General features: G+C 36.6%; 1 protein-coding gene across 1 annotated transcript in view; it reads left to right on the top strand.

Annotated features, from left to right (window-relative positions):
* The first annotated feature begins 816 nt into the window (after positions 1-816).
* arsa (arylsulfatase A) overlaps positions 817-16,938 on the top strand; it is a 28,215-nt gene continuing 12,093 nt past the window's right edge. The window contains exons 1-2 of the mRNA XM_039761512.1: positions 817-1,278; positions 14,617-14,857. Coding sequence (XP_039617446.1) covers positions 1,022-1,278; positions 14,617-14,857 — 498 coding nt within the window. The 5' untranslated portion in view covers positions 817-1,021. The remainder of the gene's footprint in view (positions 1,279-14,616; positions 14,858-16,938) is intronic.

Here is a 16,938-nt window from a genome sequence, read left to right as displayed (position 1 = left end):
AAAAGAAAAAAAAAATTTGTTGTATAGAATCATAAAATGATGGTGTTACATAACATTCTGTTCATTAAAGTGCTTATGCATAGCGTTTATAGGGTTATGAAGTCATTATTGTGGTATGTGTACAAAGTATAGTAATATTCTTATTGGCATGTGTTAATAAATATGCAATGTTGAAACTTTTCAGCACCTTGATTACTCATTATACCTCAAAACGTCTGCCTTCATCACCGGAAAAATCTCAGGACACTATTCATAACAATCGCTACCATTAGGACTCAAACATATGGACATTTGATCAATTTATGTTATTGAGTAACTTTTTTCTGTTTGAATAGACTAATAAGTTGTACAGCCGTCATCATTTTCTGAAAGTCAGCATTTGTGGACATGAGTCATTATTTTTCATAGCTATATAGTGTTGTTAACAGTAAAATTCTTGCTCGCACGTGCTAAACAACATAAACGTGTTGCCATGATTAATTTGTATACCTACGTTACTTCGAAAAGGCTTCCTTCCTTACCCGAAATAACTACCTTCCCTCAAAACATGTCTTATTTACCTGTCCATTATCACGAATGTTTAGTGTTAGCTATATTATGGAATACGATGCTTTCTCTAGTTGTGGGAACGCCAACATTTTCTGCCGTCACATTCCCTCAAAGTGATTAGTCTCAAATTCAGGTTGGAAGGATGAGAACTCGAGGGTAAAGTTAAACAATGCCAAGTCATTGAACTACAACTCCCACAAACCGTCCTGCCCAAAACGTTTGTCACGTGGAGGCAATTGCATAGTCATATGATCTGCTTCGCCCGACAGTAACCAGTCGTGTTCTGTTTCTTGTAACATGCATTTAAAGAAATAATGTTGGAAATACTTGTTCAATGAAGAGCGACTAAAATGCGTTTCTAAGAGAAACATTTACTGCTTTTGGAAGGAGGATTTTTTTTTCATTTAATCACATACGGAAAAATCACGACAGTTTGTTTTGGCCCGGAAGACTCTATTCCCAAGTCAAGAAAATGAATCGATACCACAGAAAATGCCGTTATAGCAACATGCACTGTGTGATCGTTTGCCTGATCGTTATTGGAGGCCGGGCGCTGTGCCTCACAACACGTCCTAATATTATCTTGATTTTTGCAGATGATTTAGGATATGGAGATTTAGCGTGTTACGGGCACCCAACTTCTGCTACTCCAAATCTGAATAAATTAGCGGCACATGGACTTCGCTTCACCGATTTCTATAGCGCCAGCCCCGTATGCACTCCTTCCAGGTAGGCAACAACTTTGAATACAAATGTTTGCAGCATTAGGTGTTCAGTGGACGAAGTTCTGTACTTTAAACTGTGGGGGAAAAAATCTGTCGTAAAGTCTAACGCTAGGAGTTAAACTTTACATTGTGGGTGGTGAATGACATGCAAGGAAATTTAAAAGAAGTGTTTTAAGTGAACTGCCAAATTTTATCCTGACCGTGCTAGCGTAAACTTTTAAGACAAAGTGAGCATTTCACTTTTTTCAACATCTCACATCCGCCAACCACTTCCTAAAATGTGCAGTTTCAATTCCTGAATTTAAAGGTTTAATGCAGTAAATTGTGTGAAAAATTGGGATTCTATGTCCCAAGCCTAATCATTGGAGTTTGCATATGTTCACCAGCATTCACGTGTGGTGTGCAGTAATTGAAATGGGGAAAAGGGGCTTTGAGAAGTCAGTTCAGGGCTTTATAATATTAACAAACTTGGCAAAAATTGTCAATGACTAATTATATCAAGGTATAAGAAAACACACTGCATCATTCATCATTTACACATGCACTTAGTTCAGTTTCCTAATACAGTATAATACAACACCTCTTAAGACAAAACATAAAGGAATAAATACCCATCTAGTTACACAAAGTACCAAAAGGACTTAAACAGTAAGATCTCGTATCACATTACTAGAGCTAAAATGATCTCCGTAAATATTTTCATCTTATGCTGCATGATTTTTAACTTAAAGGCAGAATGAATAGTATGTTATGCAACACCCTCACTGCATAGCATTTTCTGCTGCAATACTTAAGGTGACCATACTATATATAGTATTAAGTTACAGCTGCATGGCAGGCTGTTTGAAGTTGTAGGCTCCTAGTTTTAATGTGTCGATGAACCTAGTAAACTGAGTACAGTTTTTCACATACAGTATATAAAGCTTGATACAGTACTTTTGTTTCCAAAGAGATTGTTTTGTTATGATATGTTTTTGTTATTCTCTAAAAAGAATACATTTTCTTAGTCTAGTTTATTTTTCCAAGAGGTTTTCTTTCATCAAGATGACCAAAATTAAGAGAGAGGCAATGCAAATGTTTTGAATTTTGAGAATGAATTACTGTAGGCACTTTCACCTTTGGATCATTATGCACTTACAGTAAATGCTGCATAGTTGTCATATGTAAATACATCTCTCCATCCATTTTCCAATCTGCTTAATCTTCATGATTAAGTCATGAGGCTAGTGCCTAACCTGGCTGGACTGGGCACAGGGTGCCAGTTCATCATATTGTACACACACACAAACAGCCAAACATGTCCAGTGTGGAACGGCCAGTCACCCTAACTAGCAAGTCTTCAGGGAGCACTCTGGCACTTTGTCACATCATTATGTCCTATGTTGCTACTAAAATTGATAAGAGCTATGAAGCAGTGCTATTAAAAAAAAAAAAAAAACTGCCCAGAAATGACATTTGCACAAATATGCATATTTCTTGCTGTTTAAGGAAGTGCAGTAACAAACAACCATTGTAAATCAGCAACTTTATTATGGCACAATAGTGAATGACTGGGTTTCTATTCAGAACAGAAACCTAGCTGTTGTCACTGTGCATTGTGTGGTTTAGTTACTGAAAAAAGAAGTATTAAATAGATGGAGGGGTGTCATCTGAAATAAGACTGAAGACATCAGTTTTCCAACATTATTTAACTGTCTGACTGAAGACTAAGCACATTTTTTTTTCTTAGCTGTAGTTCACAATTCTATCCACTTGATGGCAACAAATGACAAAAAGTGTATTTTCTTCTTTGAGTTATTTTCACAGTATTTTTGGCACTGAATCCAATCCTTTGAGTATTAAAAGATCTTATAGTTGCCTCACACTACCACATTTCCTTTTCATTTTTTTTATTCAGAAACCACCTTCATCATTACAAACTCTAAAGTAATTACAGCTATTCTTAAAGTTTTGTCTTTTTAAAATATGTAATAGACATATGGAATAATTTTCATGTGCATTTGGGATGTAATTGACAGCTTTGAATGTTGGAGCATATTTAAATATTTTTTGTTTGTCATCAAAAGACAGCTATCACTTTTTAAATATTTTTAACACTATGTCATATTCACTATCAGACCTATTTGATTTGCTCACTTCTGTCTTCCGACTGTGGCCCTCCAGAGGTTTCTTTTTCTCCTATGGCCCATTATAGGAGTTTTTTGTTTTCCTCTCCTCCGTGTCAGTTGGTTAATGAATCACATCCAGGAATAATAATAATTTAAAAAACTCCATCTACATCCTACAAGATCAATGGAAAACTGTTTTATATGCTTTTGTATCGTTTCATTAACTTTAATAACATCAAACTGTTTCAGCTCAATGGGTTGCCATGTACATATGTCTAGGTAAAATGTGTGTGTGTGTGTATATGTATATATATATATATATATATATATATACACTCACCTAAAGGATTATTAGGAACACCTGTTCAATTTCTCATTAATGCAATTATCTAATCAACCAATCACATGGCAGTTGCTTCAATGCATTTAGGGGTGTGGTCCTGGTCAAGACAATCTCCTGAACTCCAAACTGAATGTCAGAATTTGAAAGAAAGGTGATTTAAGCAATTTTGAGCCTGGCATGGTTGTTGGTGCCAAACGGGCAGGTCTGAGTATTTCACAATCTGCTCAGTTACTGGGATTTTCACGCACAACCATTTCTAGGGTTTACAAAGAATGGTGTGAAAAGGGAAAAGCATCCAGTATGCGGCAGTCCTGTGGGCGAAAATGCCTTGTTGATGCTAGAGGTCAGAGGAGAATGGGCCGACTGATTCAAGCTGATAGAAGAGCAACTTTGACTGAAGTAACCACTCGTTACAACCAAGGTATGCAGCAAAGCATTTGTGAAGCCACAACACACACAACCTTGAGGCGGATGGGCTACAACAGCAGAAGACCCCACCGGGTACCACTCATCTCCACTACAAATAGGAAAAAGAGGCTACAATTTGCACGAGCTCACCAAAATTGGACAGTTAAAGACTGGAAAAATGTTGCCTGGTCTGATTAGTCTCGATTTCTGTTGAGACATTCAAATGGTAGAGTCAGAATTTGGCGTAAACAGAATGAGAACATGGATCCATCATGCCTTGTTACCACTGTGCAGGCTGGTGGTGGTGGTGGTGTAATGGTGTGGGGGATGTTTTCTTGGCACACTTTAGGCCCCTTAGTGCCAATTAGGCATCGTTTAAATGCCACGGGCTACCTGAGCATTGTTTCTGATCATGTCCATCCCTTCATGACCACCATGTACTCATCCTCTGATGGCTACTTCCAGCAGGATAATGCACCATGTCACAAAGCTCGAATCATTTCAAATTGGTTTCTTGAATATGACAATGAGTTCACTGTACTAAAATGGCCCCCACAGTCACCAGATCTGAACCCAATGGAGCATCTTTGGGATGTGGTGGAATGGGAGCTTTGTGCCCTGGATGTGCATCCCACAAATCTCCATCAACTGCAAGATGCTATCCTATCAATATGGGCCAACATTTCTAAAGAATGCTTTCAGCACCTTGTTGAATCAATGCCACGTAGAATTAAGGCAGTTCTGAAGGCGAAAGGGGGTCAAACACCGTATTAGTATGGTGTTCCTAATAAACCTTTAGGTGTGTGTGTGTGTGTATGTATGTGTGTATATGTATATATATATATGTATATATATACTGCATACATTTTATATTTATTTATTAGATCTGGTTGTTCTATTTTCAACCTTTAATGTATAAACATTTTAATTAGAAAATCCTTTTCTGAGAGAAAAGATTTGTTTTGCACTTTAGTGGGTATATTTTGCTTAACAATACCTTGCTGATTTTGCCTTTAGTATACTTACATTTATTGCAAATTATCATAGTATTAATTAATGATAATAATCCAAGTAAATGTGGTATATATTTGTTTTTCTTTATTAATCTGTGGAAAGCACCTTCAGTTGCACGTATATGATTAAGTGCTATATAAATAAAGTTATTATTCAAAACTAACTGTATTAGTAGAATGTGTACATGTATTAGTACAGTACATAAAATGCATGTTCCTTAATAGCATCTTAGACAATTTTGTAGTTAAAGATCTAAGCCCAAACAGACTTGTGGTGGCACCAGATTTCAACTCAAACAATGTCAAAATTGCATCAATTGATGTCCTATCTTTAGAAGCTGTTTGCATGGGGTCTGTGACTAATTGTAGTAAACATTTCTTAAAAATACAGTTTCTGAAAGTACAGTAGTTTCAATGTTGAGTTAATCTGTGATGAAGTGAATGTGCAAGAGGCAGAGATGACACCGAGTTCCTGGCTGCGTGTGAGACTTTTGTTGGCATTTCAGTAACTTCTACTGGGCATCTGTTTTGCCAACTCAAGTGGCTTTTGGATGTGTAAAAGTGGAAAAGTATATAAGTTGAAATTTAAAATTAAAAATGTAATTAGTATCATGCAGAATGCTTGTTAAATTCATAGATACTTTTTAAATGGTAGTTGTTTGTAAATTCTAAAATGTGTACAGAGCTCTGTATTCAAGACTTTATATTGACAATTGGATTGTTGAAATAATTTTTTTGAAGAATAAGATTGACACATTTAAATTAAATTACTGAACTGGGAGCGCAGTTGTTTCATGCTGACAGATAACCATGACAATGAAATTAAGTGCTTTTGCATTTTATGTATTTAATTGTTATAACTTTCTGTATCAATCCATTTGAAGCCACCTAATTCAGTTCAGTGTTACATGGGCCTTTAACATTTGGCACAAGGCATGAACCATCCATTGGCATGGCACAGAACTATATACATTGTAAATCAAAGAGTGCAAAGATAAACAAGGAGTTGAGGCACCAGTTAATGTGTCCTGTTTAATGTCTGGGTTATTGCAATAACTGAAAAAATAGGGCAAAACTTTCTCACACACATATACTTATTGTCAATTCATAAAGTATTCAGACCCTTTCACTTTTATCACATTTTGTTATGTTGCAGTGTTATGCTGAAATCATTTAATTTTTTTTCCTCATTGAGCAGCATTCAGTTCCCTTGAAAATAGGATTTTAGAAATTTTTGTAAATATAATATAATATATATTAAAAATAAAACACTGAAATATGACATGAATACAAATATTCAGACTCTTTGCTATGATACTTGAAATCTGGTTATGGTGCATCCCATTCCATTTATCGTCATTTTACACCTTCTTTGGAGTCCACCTTTGGTAAGTTCAATTGATTAGACGTGAATTGGAAAGGTGCACACCTGTCAGTAGAAGGTCCCTCATTGACAATGTGTATCTGACTATAAAACAAGTCATGAGGTTGACATTTTTGACTGCAGAGCTTGGGAGCCGGACTGTGTCTAGGTATAAATATGGGGCAGAGAGAGAGGTTGGGAGCATGTACTGATACAGTGCATTGCCACACCCACAACACGATGAACCACCACAGGATCCCAAATTAAGACCCGAGTGCAGTTGTGTACAAGTGAGATATGGGGAAGGCTACCAAAAAATCCTGCAGCACTAAAGGTTCCCAAGAGCACTGTGGCCTTTGTAATTTTTAAATGAAAGAAATTTAGAACAACCACAACTCTTCCTAGGACAACTCTTCCTAGGACAGAGCAATCACGGCAGAAGGGTCTTGGTAAGAGAGGTGACCAAGAACCATATAGTATATCTGACTGAGCTACAGAAAACCTGTGTTGAGAAGGAAGGACAGCCATCACTAGAATATTCCATGGAACTGAGATTTATAGTAGATTAGCCAGATGGAAGCCTCTCCACAGTAAAAAAAACATTTGCAATCCCACATGTAATTTGCAGAAAGGTACTTAAAAGGCTGTCAGACAGTGATAAACAAGATTGCCTGGTTTTATGTAACCAAGACTGAACTGTTTGGCCTCAATTCTAAATGTCAGATTTTGAGGAAATCGGGCACCACTTATCCTATATGCAATACCATTTCAGAGGTGAATAAAGGAAGTGGAACCATCATTCAGTAGGGTTGGTTTTAAAGGGCAGGAACTGGAGACTAGTCGGGGTTGAGGCAAAGCTGAACGTACCAAAGTACAGTGATATCCTTAATGAAAATCTGCTTCAGAGATCTCTGGACAAATGTTCACCTTCCAATAAACCAATGATTCTAGCCACAGAGCAAAGAAAACACAGCAGTGGCTAAGGGACGTCTCTTGGAATGCCTTTGAATATTTTATAAATTAAAATGCACGTTAATCTGTTTACCATACCTACTTTGTTTGCAGTACTTGTTAGTAGAGGCAGCTGCTTACAGAAAATCCAGAGCTGAAAGGGAAGCCAATTCACATAACATAATATACTCATCAGGTATCCACACTAGGCCAATGTGCAATTCTTTTTAATCCATTAAACAGCATGCATTTGGACAGAGGAGGGAAAATGATACTTGTGAGAAAATGACTTGATTTCACAATTTCTGGTCCAGGCATTGGTCTTCCCATGCCTTTGATGTTTCTCTACAGACTAGACAGTGAGCCAGCACTTATGTATAGTATGTGGAGGCTATCATAAAGTTCTATGCTGCTCCTTGCCCACACAGGTCTGCTACTAAAACTCATGATGCTGACTATATTTTTGTGTTTAAGAAGCATTTGAAGACACTGTTGTTCTGTGAACATCTGTTTAGTTGAAAATGGCTGTGATAGGTTTTTGTGTCTAAGGAAAGATTAACAAGCCTTTTGGTGTTCTGTTTATTTTTGTGCTCTTCACTTGTGATTGTCAGTTTTTGTAACCTTGTTTAAACATTTTGATATATTTGTCTATTATGGATGTGCATATATACTGTATATACAGTTGAACCTCGGTTTACAAGTGTTTTGCAAGACGAGCTAAATTTTTTAATAATTTTTGACTTTATAAACGAGCAATGTCTTGAAATACGAGTAGTATGGATACACTTTGTCTGCTGAGCGTCATGTGATCACAAGTGAGCTGATGGTTCTTCTCTCTGTCACGTGCGTCTCTATCTTCTTATCTCTCTCGCTGCGCGCACGTCTCTCTCTCTCTCTCTCCTTATCTCTCTCGCTCGCACGTATCCCTTTCGCTCCCGTCTCTCTCTCTCTCTCTCTCTCTCTCTCTCTTTATCTCGCTCGCTCCCGTCTATCTTTCTCTGTCTTCTCTTGAGGGCAATCGTCTCCTGTTCTCCGTCTGAGTCTGTGTGCCTCACTCATATAGTCAACATCCTGTGTGTGTGTGTGTGTGTGTGTGTGTGCGCTGTGAAGTGCGAGCCCCCGTCTTGCGCTCCAAAACACGAAGTTGAGTCTCAGCACTCTAACAACACCAGCTTTATTCAGCTTGAAACAGCAACAGCGCGGTTATTTATTGTAGCGGGATCTTTATAATGTTCCTTGTATCACCCATCGACAGCAAGCGCTTATAGCATGTCCGCGATCTTTTTGGATACGCTTATACGGCGAATTAGATATATATATACTAATAAAAGGCAAAGCACTCACTCACTGACTCATCACTAATTCTCCAACTTCCTGTGTAGGTAGAAGGCTGAAATTTGGCAGGCTCATTCCTTACAGCTTACTTACAAAAGTTGGGCAGGTTTCATTTCGAAATTCTACGCCTAATGGTCATAACTGGAAGGTATTTTTCTCCATTAACTGTAATAGAGTTGAGCTGGAAAGACGGGGGGGCGGAGTTTTGTGTGACATCATCACGCCTCCCACGTAATCACGTGAACTGACTGTCAACGCAGTGCGTAGAAAACCAGGAAGACCTCCAAAAAGCGCTTAAGAAAACATGCATTATATAATTGAGAAGGCAGCAAAACAATAAGAAGCGAGCGAGTGACATATACTACCATATTCATGAGTACTGCTACCTCGGAAAGAAAGCAAGGTGTAAACCTAAACTTTAAATTAAGTTCAGAGACAGGCTACCGCTGGCGTTTCACATGCCCACAGGTAATGCGGGATACAAGTTTAATGAGAGGACGAGGATATAAACGAGTTTTGATCACTTTGTAACTAAGTTAAAATTGTAGGTGAAGGGCTGTGCTTATGCAAATTCCGAGACTGTGTTTGTGGGGATTGACAGTTAAGGCGGGTGGGGAGTCACGTCATCATCTCCCCTCCCATTCATCTTATTTCGCTCTGAGCTGAGCTCCGCGGCTAAAGCCGTCTTCCAAAGCAACTTTGTCACACTGCCACCAAATACAGAAAAATCCACAAGTTAATACACACGCTGTCTCTAGAGTTTCTACACACTGAATCCTCCAGGGACTACTTACAAAAGGTCACATTGACAATCGTGTTACGTTATTTTAAAAATCTTTCCTTTTCTTAGCACAAGCACAGCTGAGAAGCTTCATGCATGTGCTCCATAACGCTTAAAAATAATGCATTTAATCACACTTTGCATTACAAGCAAAGGGAGCTTTTGTCAATGCATGATTTCCTGGTACACCGATTACATTGATCAGCGCATCCCGATTCATTTTACCCTCGCACCACCTTGGTTTGAGAAGAAGTATGAAAAAATATGAGGTTAACACAGAAAAACAGATCACCAATTCAAGCTTTATGAATAATCGATTCGCCATCAATAATTGTTTTGGTAAAGCCATCCTCCTTCCATTTTATAATTTTTCCGCCACTAGCCATGATTAAATGAACGGTAAAAAGTAAGCAAAGCGAGGGTGACTTATTTAGGCAGGCATATATATGACAGCAACACTCATGACAATGTCAATCATGTTACGTTATTATTAAAATGTTTCCTTTTCTTTTTCATTACTTCTTTAACACACTACTTCTCCGCTGGCGCTGGTATTTTGCTATATATATATATATATATGAATGACCTCCAAAGAGCGCTGAGACTTTTGATATCATGAACGTGTCTGCAAAACTGGGGTCTCCTGCCCAGCAAAAGTCGAGCAGCCAGCGCGTGCATAGCTGTGCCGCCTTTGAGACGCTGACTGCGCTTCTGCCTTAAGTCAAAGTGAGCACTTTTAATTTTTTTCATCCTCCCCCTGCGCTATAGCCCAGACAAGTGCAAACACGGAACCCCTTTTCTACACCACGGCAAAATAATATTAAGGCGATTCACACTTTTGCACGTATACGATTATGAGGTCCTCAGCTCGGATTATGAAGACACGCAGAGGAGTGGAGGACTGACAGTGCCATCACTGCCGATTAATGGCGGGACGCCTCACCAGTCTACACAAGACCCACGCGACTGTCCCCAAAAGGCGATCATAACGCCAGCGAACACATCTCTATACTATATAAAAGAAAAAGGCAACTTTCCTTTCTTTACACCTTTTTCCTTTTATCCCAAACCAAAGCCTTTCTCTTAACACTGCAGAGGACACAAAACTAATTTTCTTTAAATGCCGGTAAGGCACATTACCAGAGGCACAAATTTGAACGTTCACATAGAAAATGTAATTTCAGTCTACCTGTACTTCTTAAAACGTTAATGTTTTACTGTTTAATAACTTATAGACTATAATTTATTATTTTTCCCTTGCACTCAGTGACCAAACCTATACACACACATATAGACACATATAAACATACACACAAGTATATGTATGTGTATATATATATACACACACACACACACACACACACATACATACATACATACATACATACATACACATATATATATACACATAAATATATATATATATATATATATATATATGTATATGTAGATATGTATATATGTATATATATATATGTAGATATGTATGTATATATATATATGTAGATATGTATATACAGTATATATATGATATGTATATAGATAGGTATATATATATATATATATATATATAGATATATATATGAGATATATATATATATATGTAGATATGTAGATATATGTATATATATATATATATATATATGTAGATATATATATATATATATATATATATATGTATGTATATATATATATATATATATATGTAGATATGTATATATATATATATATATGTAGATATGTAGATATGAAGATATATATGTGTATATATATGTATATATATATATGTATGTATGTGTGTGTGTGTGTGTGTGTGTGTGTATGTATGACAGCAGCAATCCAAGCTGTAAGAAAACAGTAAAAAGGAGGCGTGTCAGACGTCGTGGTACATTTTCTGATGCAGCTACCGAAAACAAATTGACGCTGCCGCCAAATACACAAAACAATTACATTGACAATCATGTTACATTATTTTCAAAATGTTTCCTTTTCTTTCTAACTTCCTTCTTTATTTTGCTATATATATATATATCACACTACTCATAACAGTGACAAAACAATTACATTGACAATCATGTTACGTATAAATATATATAGATAGATAGAGAGATATATATAGATAGAGATATATATATGAGAACAACACTCATATCAATGACAAAACAATTACATTAACAACCATGTTACGTTAGTTTTAAAATTTTTCCTTTTCTTTTTCGTACCTTCTTTAACACACTACTTCTCATGGCTGGTATTCTGCTAGTATATATATATATATATATATATATATATATATATATATATATATACACACACACACATACATACATACAGTGGAACCTCAGTTCACGAACGTCTTGGTACACGTACAAATCGGTTTACGACCAAAAGTTTGCCAAACTTTTGCCTCGGTTCACGACCACACACTCAATATACGAACAAGCCAGTTTCCCTTTAGGTTTGTACATGTTCAGTCTCTTCCTGTGCAGCGATCGAGTGAGCAAGATAGAGACACACACACAAAGGCGCGCATGTGTGAGAGAAACACATACTCACATGCACACACACAGGCGCGTGAGAGAGAGAAGCATGCACTAGAGAGAGGCACACACACACACACACAGGAGCGTGCTAGAGAGAGACACACACAGGCGCTCCAGGCTCGTGAAAAACAGACACACGCACACACGAGCGAGCGAGGGAGGGCTGGATTCATAAGGTAGAAAAGGCTTGTTTTTGTTTTCAGTTCTGTTTACAGCGATCGGTTCATAGCGTGCATTGCTGCAATGTTACTTTTCTTGGTGGTTTATTAAATTACGGATTTTTCAAATGTTCATTTTTTTCCCTGTGCTTAAAACTCATTTTAAAAAAAAGTGTTTTTAGCAAGCGGTTCCTAGCACTATAGCGCAAACTATTGCAGTGTTAGTTTTCTCTGTTCAAGGTTTTCTCAGTGTTATTCAATGTTTAGTTTGCTATTACGCTATGCATTCTGTGATATTATTAACTATATTTGTGCTTAAAAACTAAAAAAATATATATTTTACATACAGTTTGTATGGTTTCGAACGGATTAATTGTATTTACTTACAATCCTATGGTGGAAATTGCTTCGGTTAACGACCAAATCGGTTTACGACCAGAGTTTTGGAACAAATTATGGTCATAAACCGAGGTTCCACTGTATATACATACACAGTATGTATAGGAATGGAAGGCAAGGATGGATTGCCATCCCAGGCAAAACCAAGTGTGTTGCTAGCTACAGCAAGTACTACAGGCCTAATCCCCACTCCTTGACAACCATTGGCTCCCTTGGAGTTTTTGCACTATGGTCAGCCGGGTGTGATTTGGGTCTCTTGGAGTATTCGGAAGGTCAGTGGCTATTTTCAGAGTACTAAACTCAGGAAATCAGGGCTTGGCCCCTTGAATATCTGGGGTATAGGCATACATGTATTGATTGTGTGGGGCTCTTGAAGACCCTAGATTATATGCCTTGGATCAGGGGATGATGCTCTAAAAGCCCCCTAACAATGCCGCTGTCTGCTACTGATGGTGTTATTTACCTGGCCAAGACATGCCTGGAAGTTTTCTTGGGTTAATTTGAAAAGGACCCACCACCACCCCTCCACCCAGCTCAGCAGGGAGATAAAAAGCCAGGAGCTGGGTCAAACAAAGCTCACCTTTAGGGGAGAAAGAGGTATAGATGAGGAATAAAAAGATTAACATAATATTATAATGACACCAAGCTGAGGGGTATTTTGGTAGCCATTCTATGTAAAGAACGTAAAATTATCAACATGGGGAACTGCATAAAAATAAGCATTATTCACTTGAACCCTGGCCTAGGGTGGTTCTCATCTTTTGATAGGCCCTGTCTCTCTTGGCCTGCTTAAATCTTTTATACAAAATGAATGGGTAGGTTTGAAAGTTGAATGGAAAATATCTCACCTCAGTCTTTCAGGAGAATCAGATTTTGTCATATTTGTCATACCATATATATTCATAACGTATAAGTCAGGTCTTGAAACCCAAAAAATTGATCATAAAATCAGACCTCAACTTATACACCCATTCAAAAATACGACAATTAAATTTTATTTTATTTATTTTTTTTACATCTTCTTGGTTCCTGCAATCACACACCAGTTTCTCAAGACACATCGAATTTTGTTGCAGCAGTGCAGTTACCAATTTCTTTCGCCACTTCAAAGACTTTTAATTTAAAACCAGCTTCATATTTTCTTCTGATCAAATGCTCCATTGTAGCTATGGGATGCTCTTACGATAAAGGTGTATGAGGATGTGAGATACAAAAAACACTAAACAGTGCAAACGTCGCTTCGGAATAGTTCAGATATTACCGTGTGGTCATGTAGGCACAATACATAGAAAAAAGGCAGTGTGCTCTGTGGTTACTCTCTCTCAGGTGGGCGTTAGATTATCGTAATCTCTCGGATCAATAGCGTGAGTTTTCCACATTTGATTTGTACGACCAACATTGTAAAATACCAGAAATTATACGGTAAAATGAAGCCCCGACTTAACCGTGGGAGAACTTAAACTCAAGTATATACAGTATTTAAAATTAGACCAAGGGCCTGTCATTAACTATATTTCATCCCTTTGTTTGCTAAAAGTAATACCTGTGAAAGTGTAAAATTATTATGGTGGTTATAATACATTTTCCTTCATTTAGTATTCTAGCATAGTCATGTTATGACCACTATGCAATGATTACACTTCTAGTACAGTATACATAAACATGAAAATTGCATGCTTTTCCAGTCTAGTTTTTCTCATTACAGAAATATGATGTTAAGTTCATTAGTTGAGTTTGATTAGGATGATACATACCTTATTAGTTTTGTTGCTTCTTATCTCTGCCCAGCCTAAGTATGTTTATATTTCATAGTATCAAGTGACTTTTGCTGTTTAAATTAAGTCACTTTTTAATGAGTTCTTAATAAAATTAAAAGTGAATAATTATATCCATCATTTGTTTTGCATCTTTCTGTGACATTGTTCTGTATTCATCCACAGAGGAGCTCTTTTAACAGGCCGCTATCAAACCCGCTCTGGACTATATCCTGGCGTGCTGTATCCTGGGTCCAAAGGTGGGCTTCCTCTCAATGAAACTACAATTGCTGAAATTCTGAAACCCCTGGGATATGCCACTGCTATGGTTGGAAAATGGCATCTGGGTTTTGGGGTTAATCGAACCTTTCTTCCTGTTCACCAAGGATTTGACACTTTTCTTGGTGTACCTTATTCTCATGACCAGGTACTGATTAAATATGGTTTTTGTTGAAATTTGTTTAATAAATAATTTCATTTTATGTGTTTTTCAGTTAAAATGCTTTGATATTTTTAGCAGCTGGTTTGATTAATTTCAACATTTACTGTATGTGGATAAAATTCTACTTGTTTTATAAGTTGTGTTGTTATTCTGTTGTTCTAAGTTCCACTGTGGTTCAGTAGTTAGCACCGTCATCTCACTGGTTTGAATCCTGTGCCATGTCATTGTCTGTGTGCAGACAGTGCGTGTTCTGTCTGTGTCTGTATGAGGACCTGGTAGTCTGCTTACTCTTCCACAGCATGAAAGTGTGCGTCATTGTTTAATTAGTGATTTTTAAATTCTGTCCATCGTCGTGGGCACATTAGAGGGCCCTCTGGTGAGTCTGCAACATTTCCAGCATTATTTTCTGTCTTGTGCCTGATTCTGGTAGAATTTACTCCAGACCCCCAAGGTCCCAAATTGGATTATGTACATTTAAAAATTCTGTTATGTATGGATGCTTTGATAAGATTTTTCTCGGGCGAATTCAGATCACCGATACCATTTTACTTGCTCGGTCAAGTCTGATATTGATTCTGAATCTGAATCTTTTTTTCTTTTTTTTTTTTTGCCTCTTTTTATTTTTATTTTTTTTATAAAACTTTTACAAGAAGCTCCTGCATAACCATATGCAAAGAAGCCCAATGTTTAACATTAAAATGACCATGGGTGTTACCTGTTCATTTTGTAATAACAAAATGGAATTCTGTAGAGTTATTGTTCAGTGACCATAAACATACTAAAATTAATAAAACTTCCTTAAAATACTTAGCTTTAACTAGGCATACCACATTAAAGAAAATAAAATGCTTCTCAAAATTATAATCTGTCATATTGCTTAATTTCTTCTGTAATGTATGTATTTATCTGAAAGAAAGCTAAATTTATAAAAAAAAAAAAAAAAAGACGTTTTCATCATTTGTGAATTGCTAGTTTTCAACTTTTGAGGAAAGCTTTAATCAATTAGCTGCTGTTCTAAATTAGCCGAGTCTCACTACAAAAGACTCAATCAGCGATCAGTAAATCGACCAATCACAAAAAACATTTTTCAGCTCCTGCTTTTCTTAGCTGTATGATAATTACATTACTCTTTTACAACAGTTATTACAGTAGTTTAGCCAGGGGTGTCTTATTCCTTTTTTATGGTAGTGAAATTCCTACAGTATAAACAAAGAACAGCATGTTACTCCATGTTTTACCAGAGTGTGAGAGAAGATTGGAATATTAGCCTTCATTCAAGAAAGTGGAGTAAGAAACTGAGAGAAGGGAATCAAAGGACTCGATCTATGCAGGTAGACAAATGGCAAGAAAAGCTACTTTAATGAATTTGGAGCATTTTATTTTGCCCTTTAATTAAAACAGACACTGTTTGTCTTAGTTTGGACCTCAAGCTTTTGTTAAGTACAGCAGTTTACATGTTTAATCAGAAAAAGAAAAGATAAAGAAGAATCAAGACAACAGGCATATAAGCTTATCAGTAAAATTTGAATTTTACTTATACACTTGTTAAGAATGTTAGCCTTGTATCTTCTTGATAAACACCTTATGAATATTTGATGAATTCCTGTTTTTTTAAAAAGAGTTGTACTGTGTTTCTATTATTTGTGTAATTATAAATATGGATTACAATTTCAATAATGCAGTACTTGTTTCTTACCAAATGTATACTGTAACTGTATGATATGCACAAACAAAAACACACAGTACAAACCTTTAACAAAGCTACAGATCTATCAAATGTTCATAAGATATTTATCAAGATGATACAAGGCTAACAGGACTGACAAAGTTACAAATAAAATAGACACTTTTTGCTGTCAAATTAACAAACCTATTGTTTTGTAAGTAGCAGTTTCAAATTCTTCATTTCTCTTCTTTTACTAATTGAGAATGGAAGCTGGTGTACTAAACACAAACTGGAGCTGCGAATAAGTAGCCTACTGAATAAGGAGCTAATTTCAGAATTACCTATCCTTATCACTGAACTTTTGTGCACTGTTTCTCCCATTAAAATTTCATTTTCAAAA

The sequence above is a fragment of the Polypterus senegalus genome, chromosome 8 (genome assembly GCF_016835505.1).
Source record: "Polypterus senegalus isolate Bchr_013 chromosome 8, ASM1683550v1, whole genome shotgun sequence".
In the NCBI taxonomy this organism is placed as follows: Eukaryota; Metazoa; Chordata; class Cladistia; order Polypteriformes; family Polypteridae; genus Polypterus; species Polypterus senegalus.
This window is presented reverse-complemented; position numbering and strand designations above follow the sequence as displayed.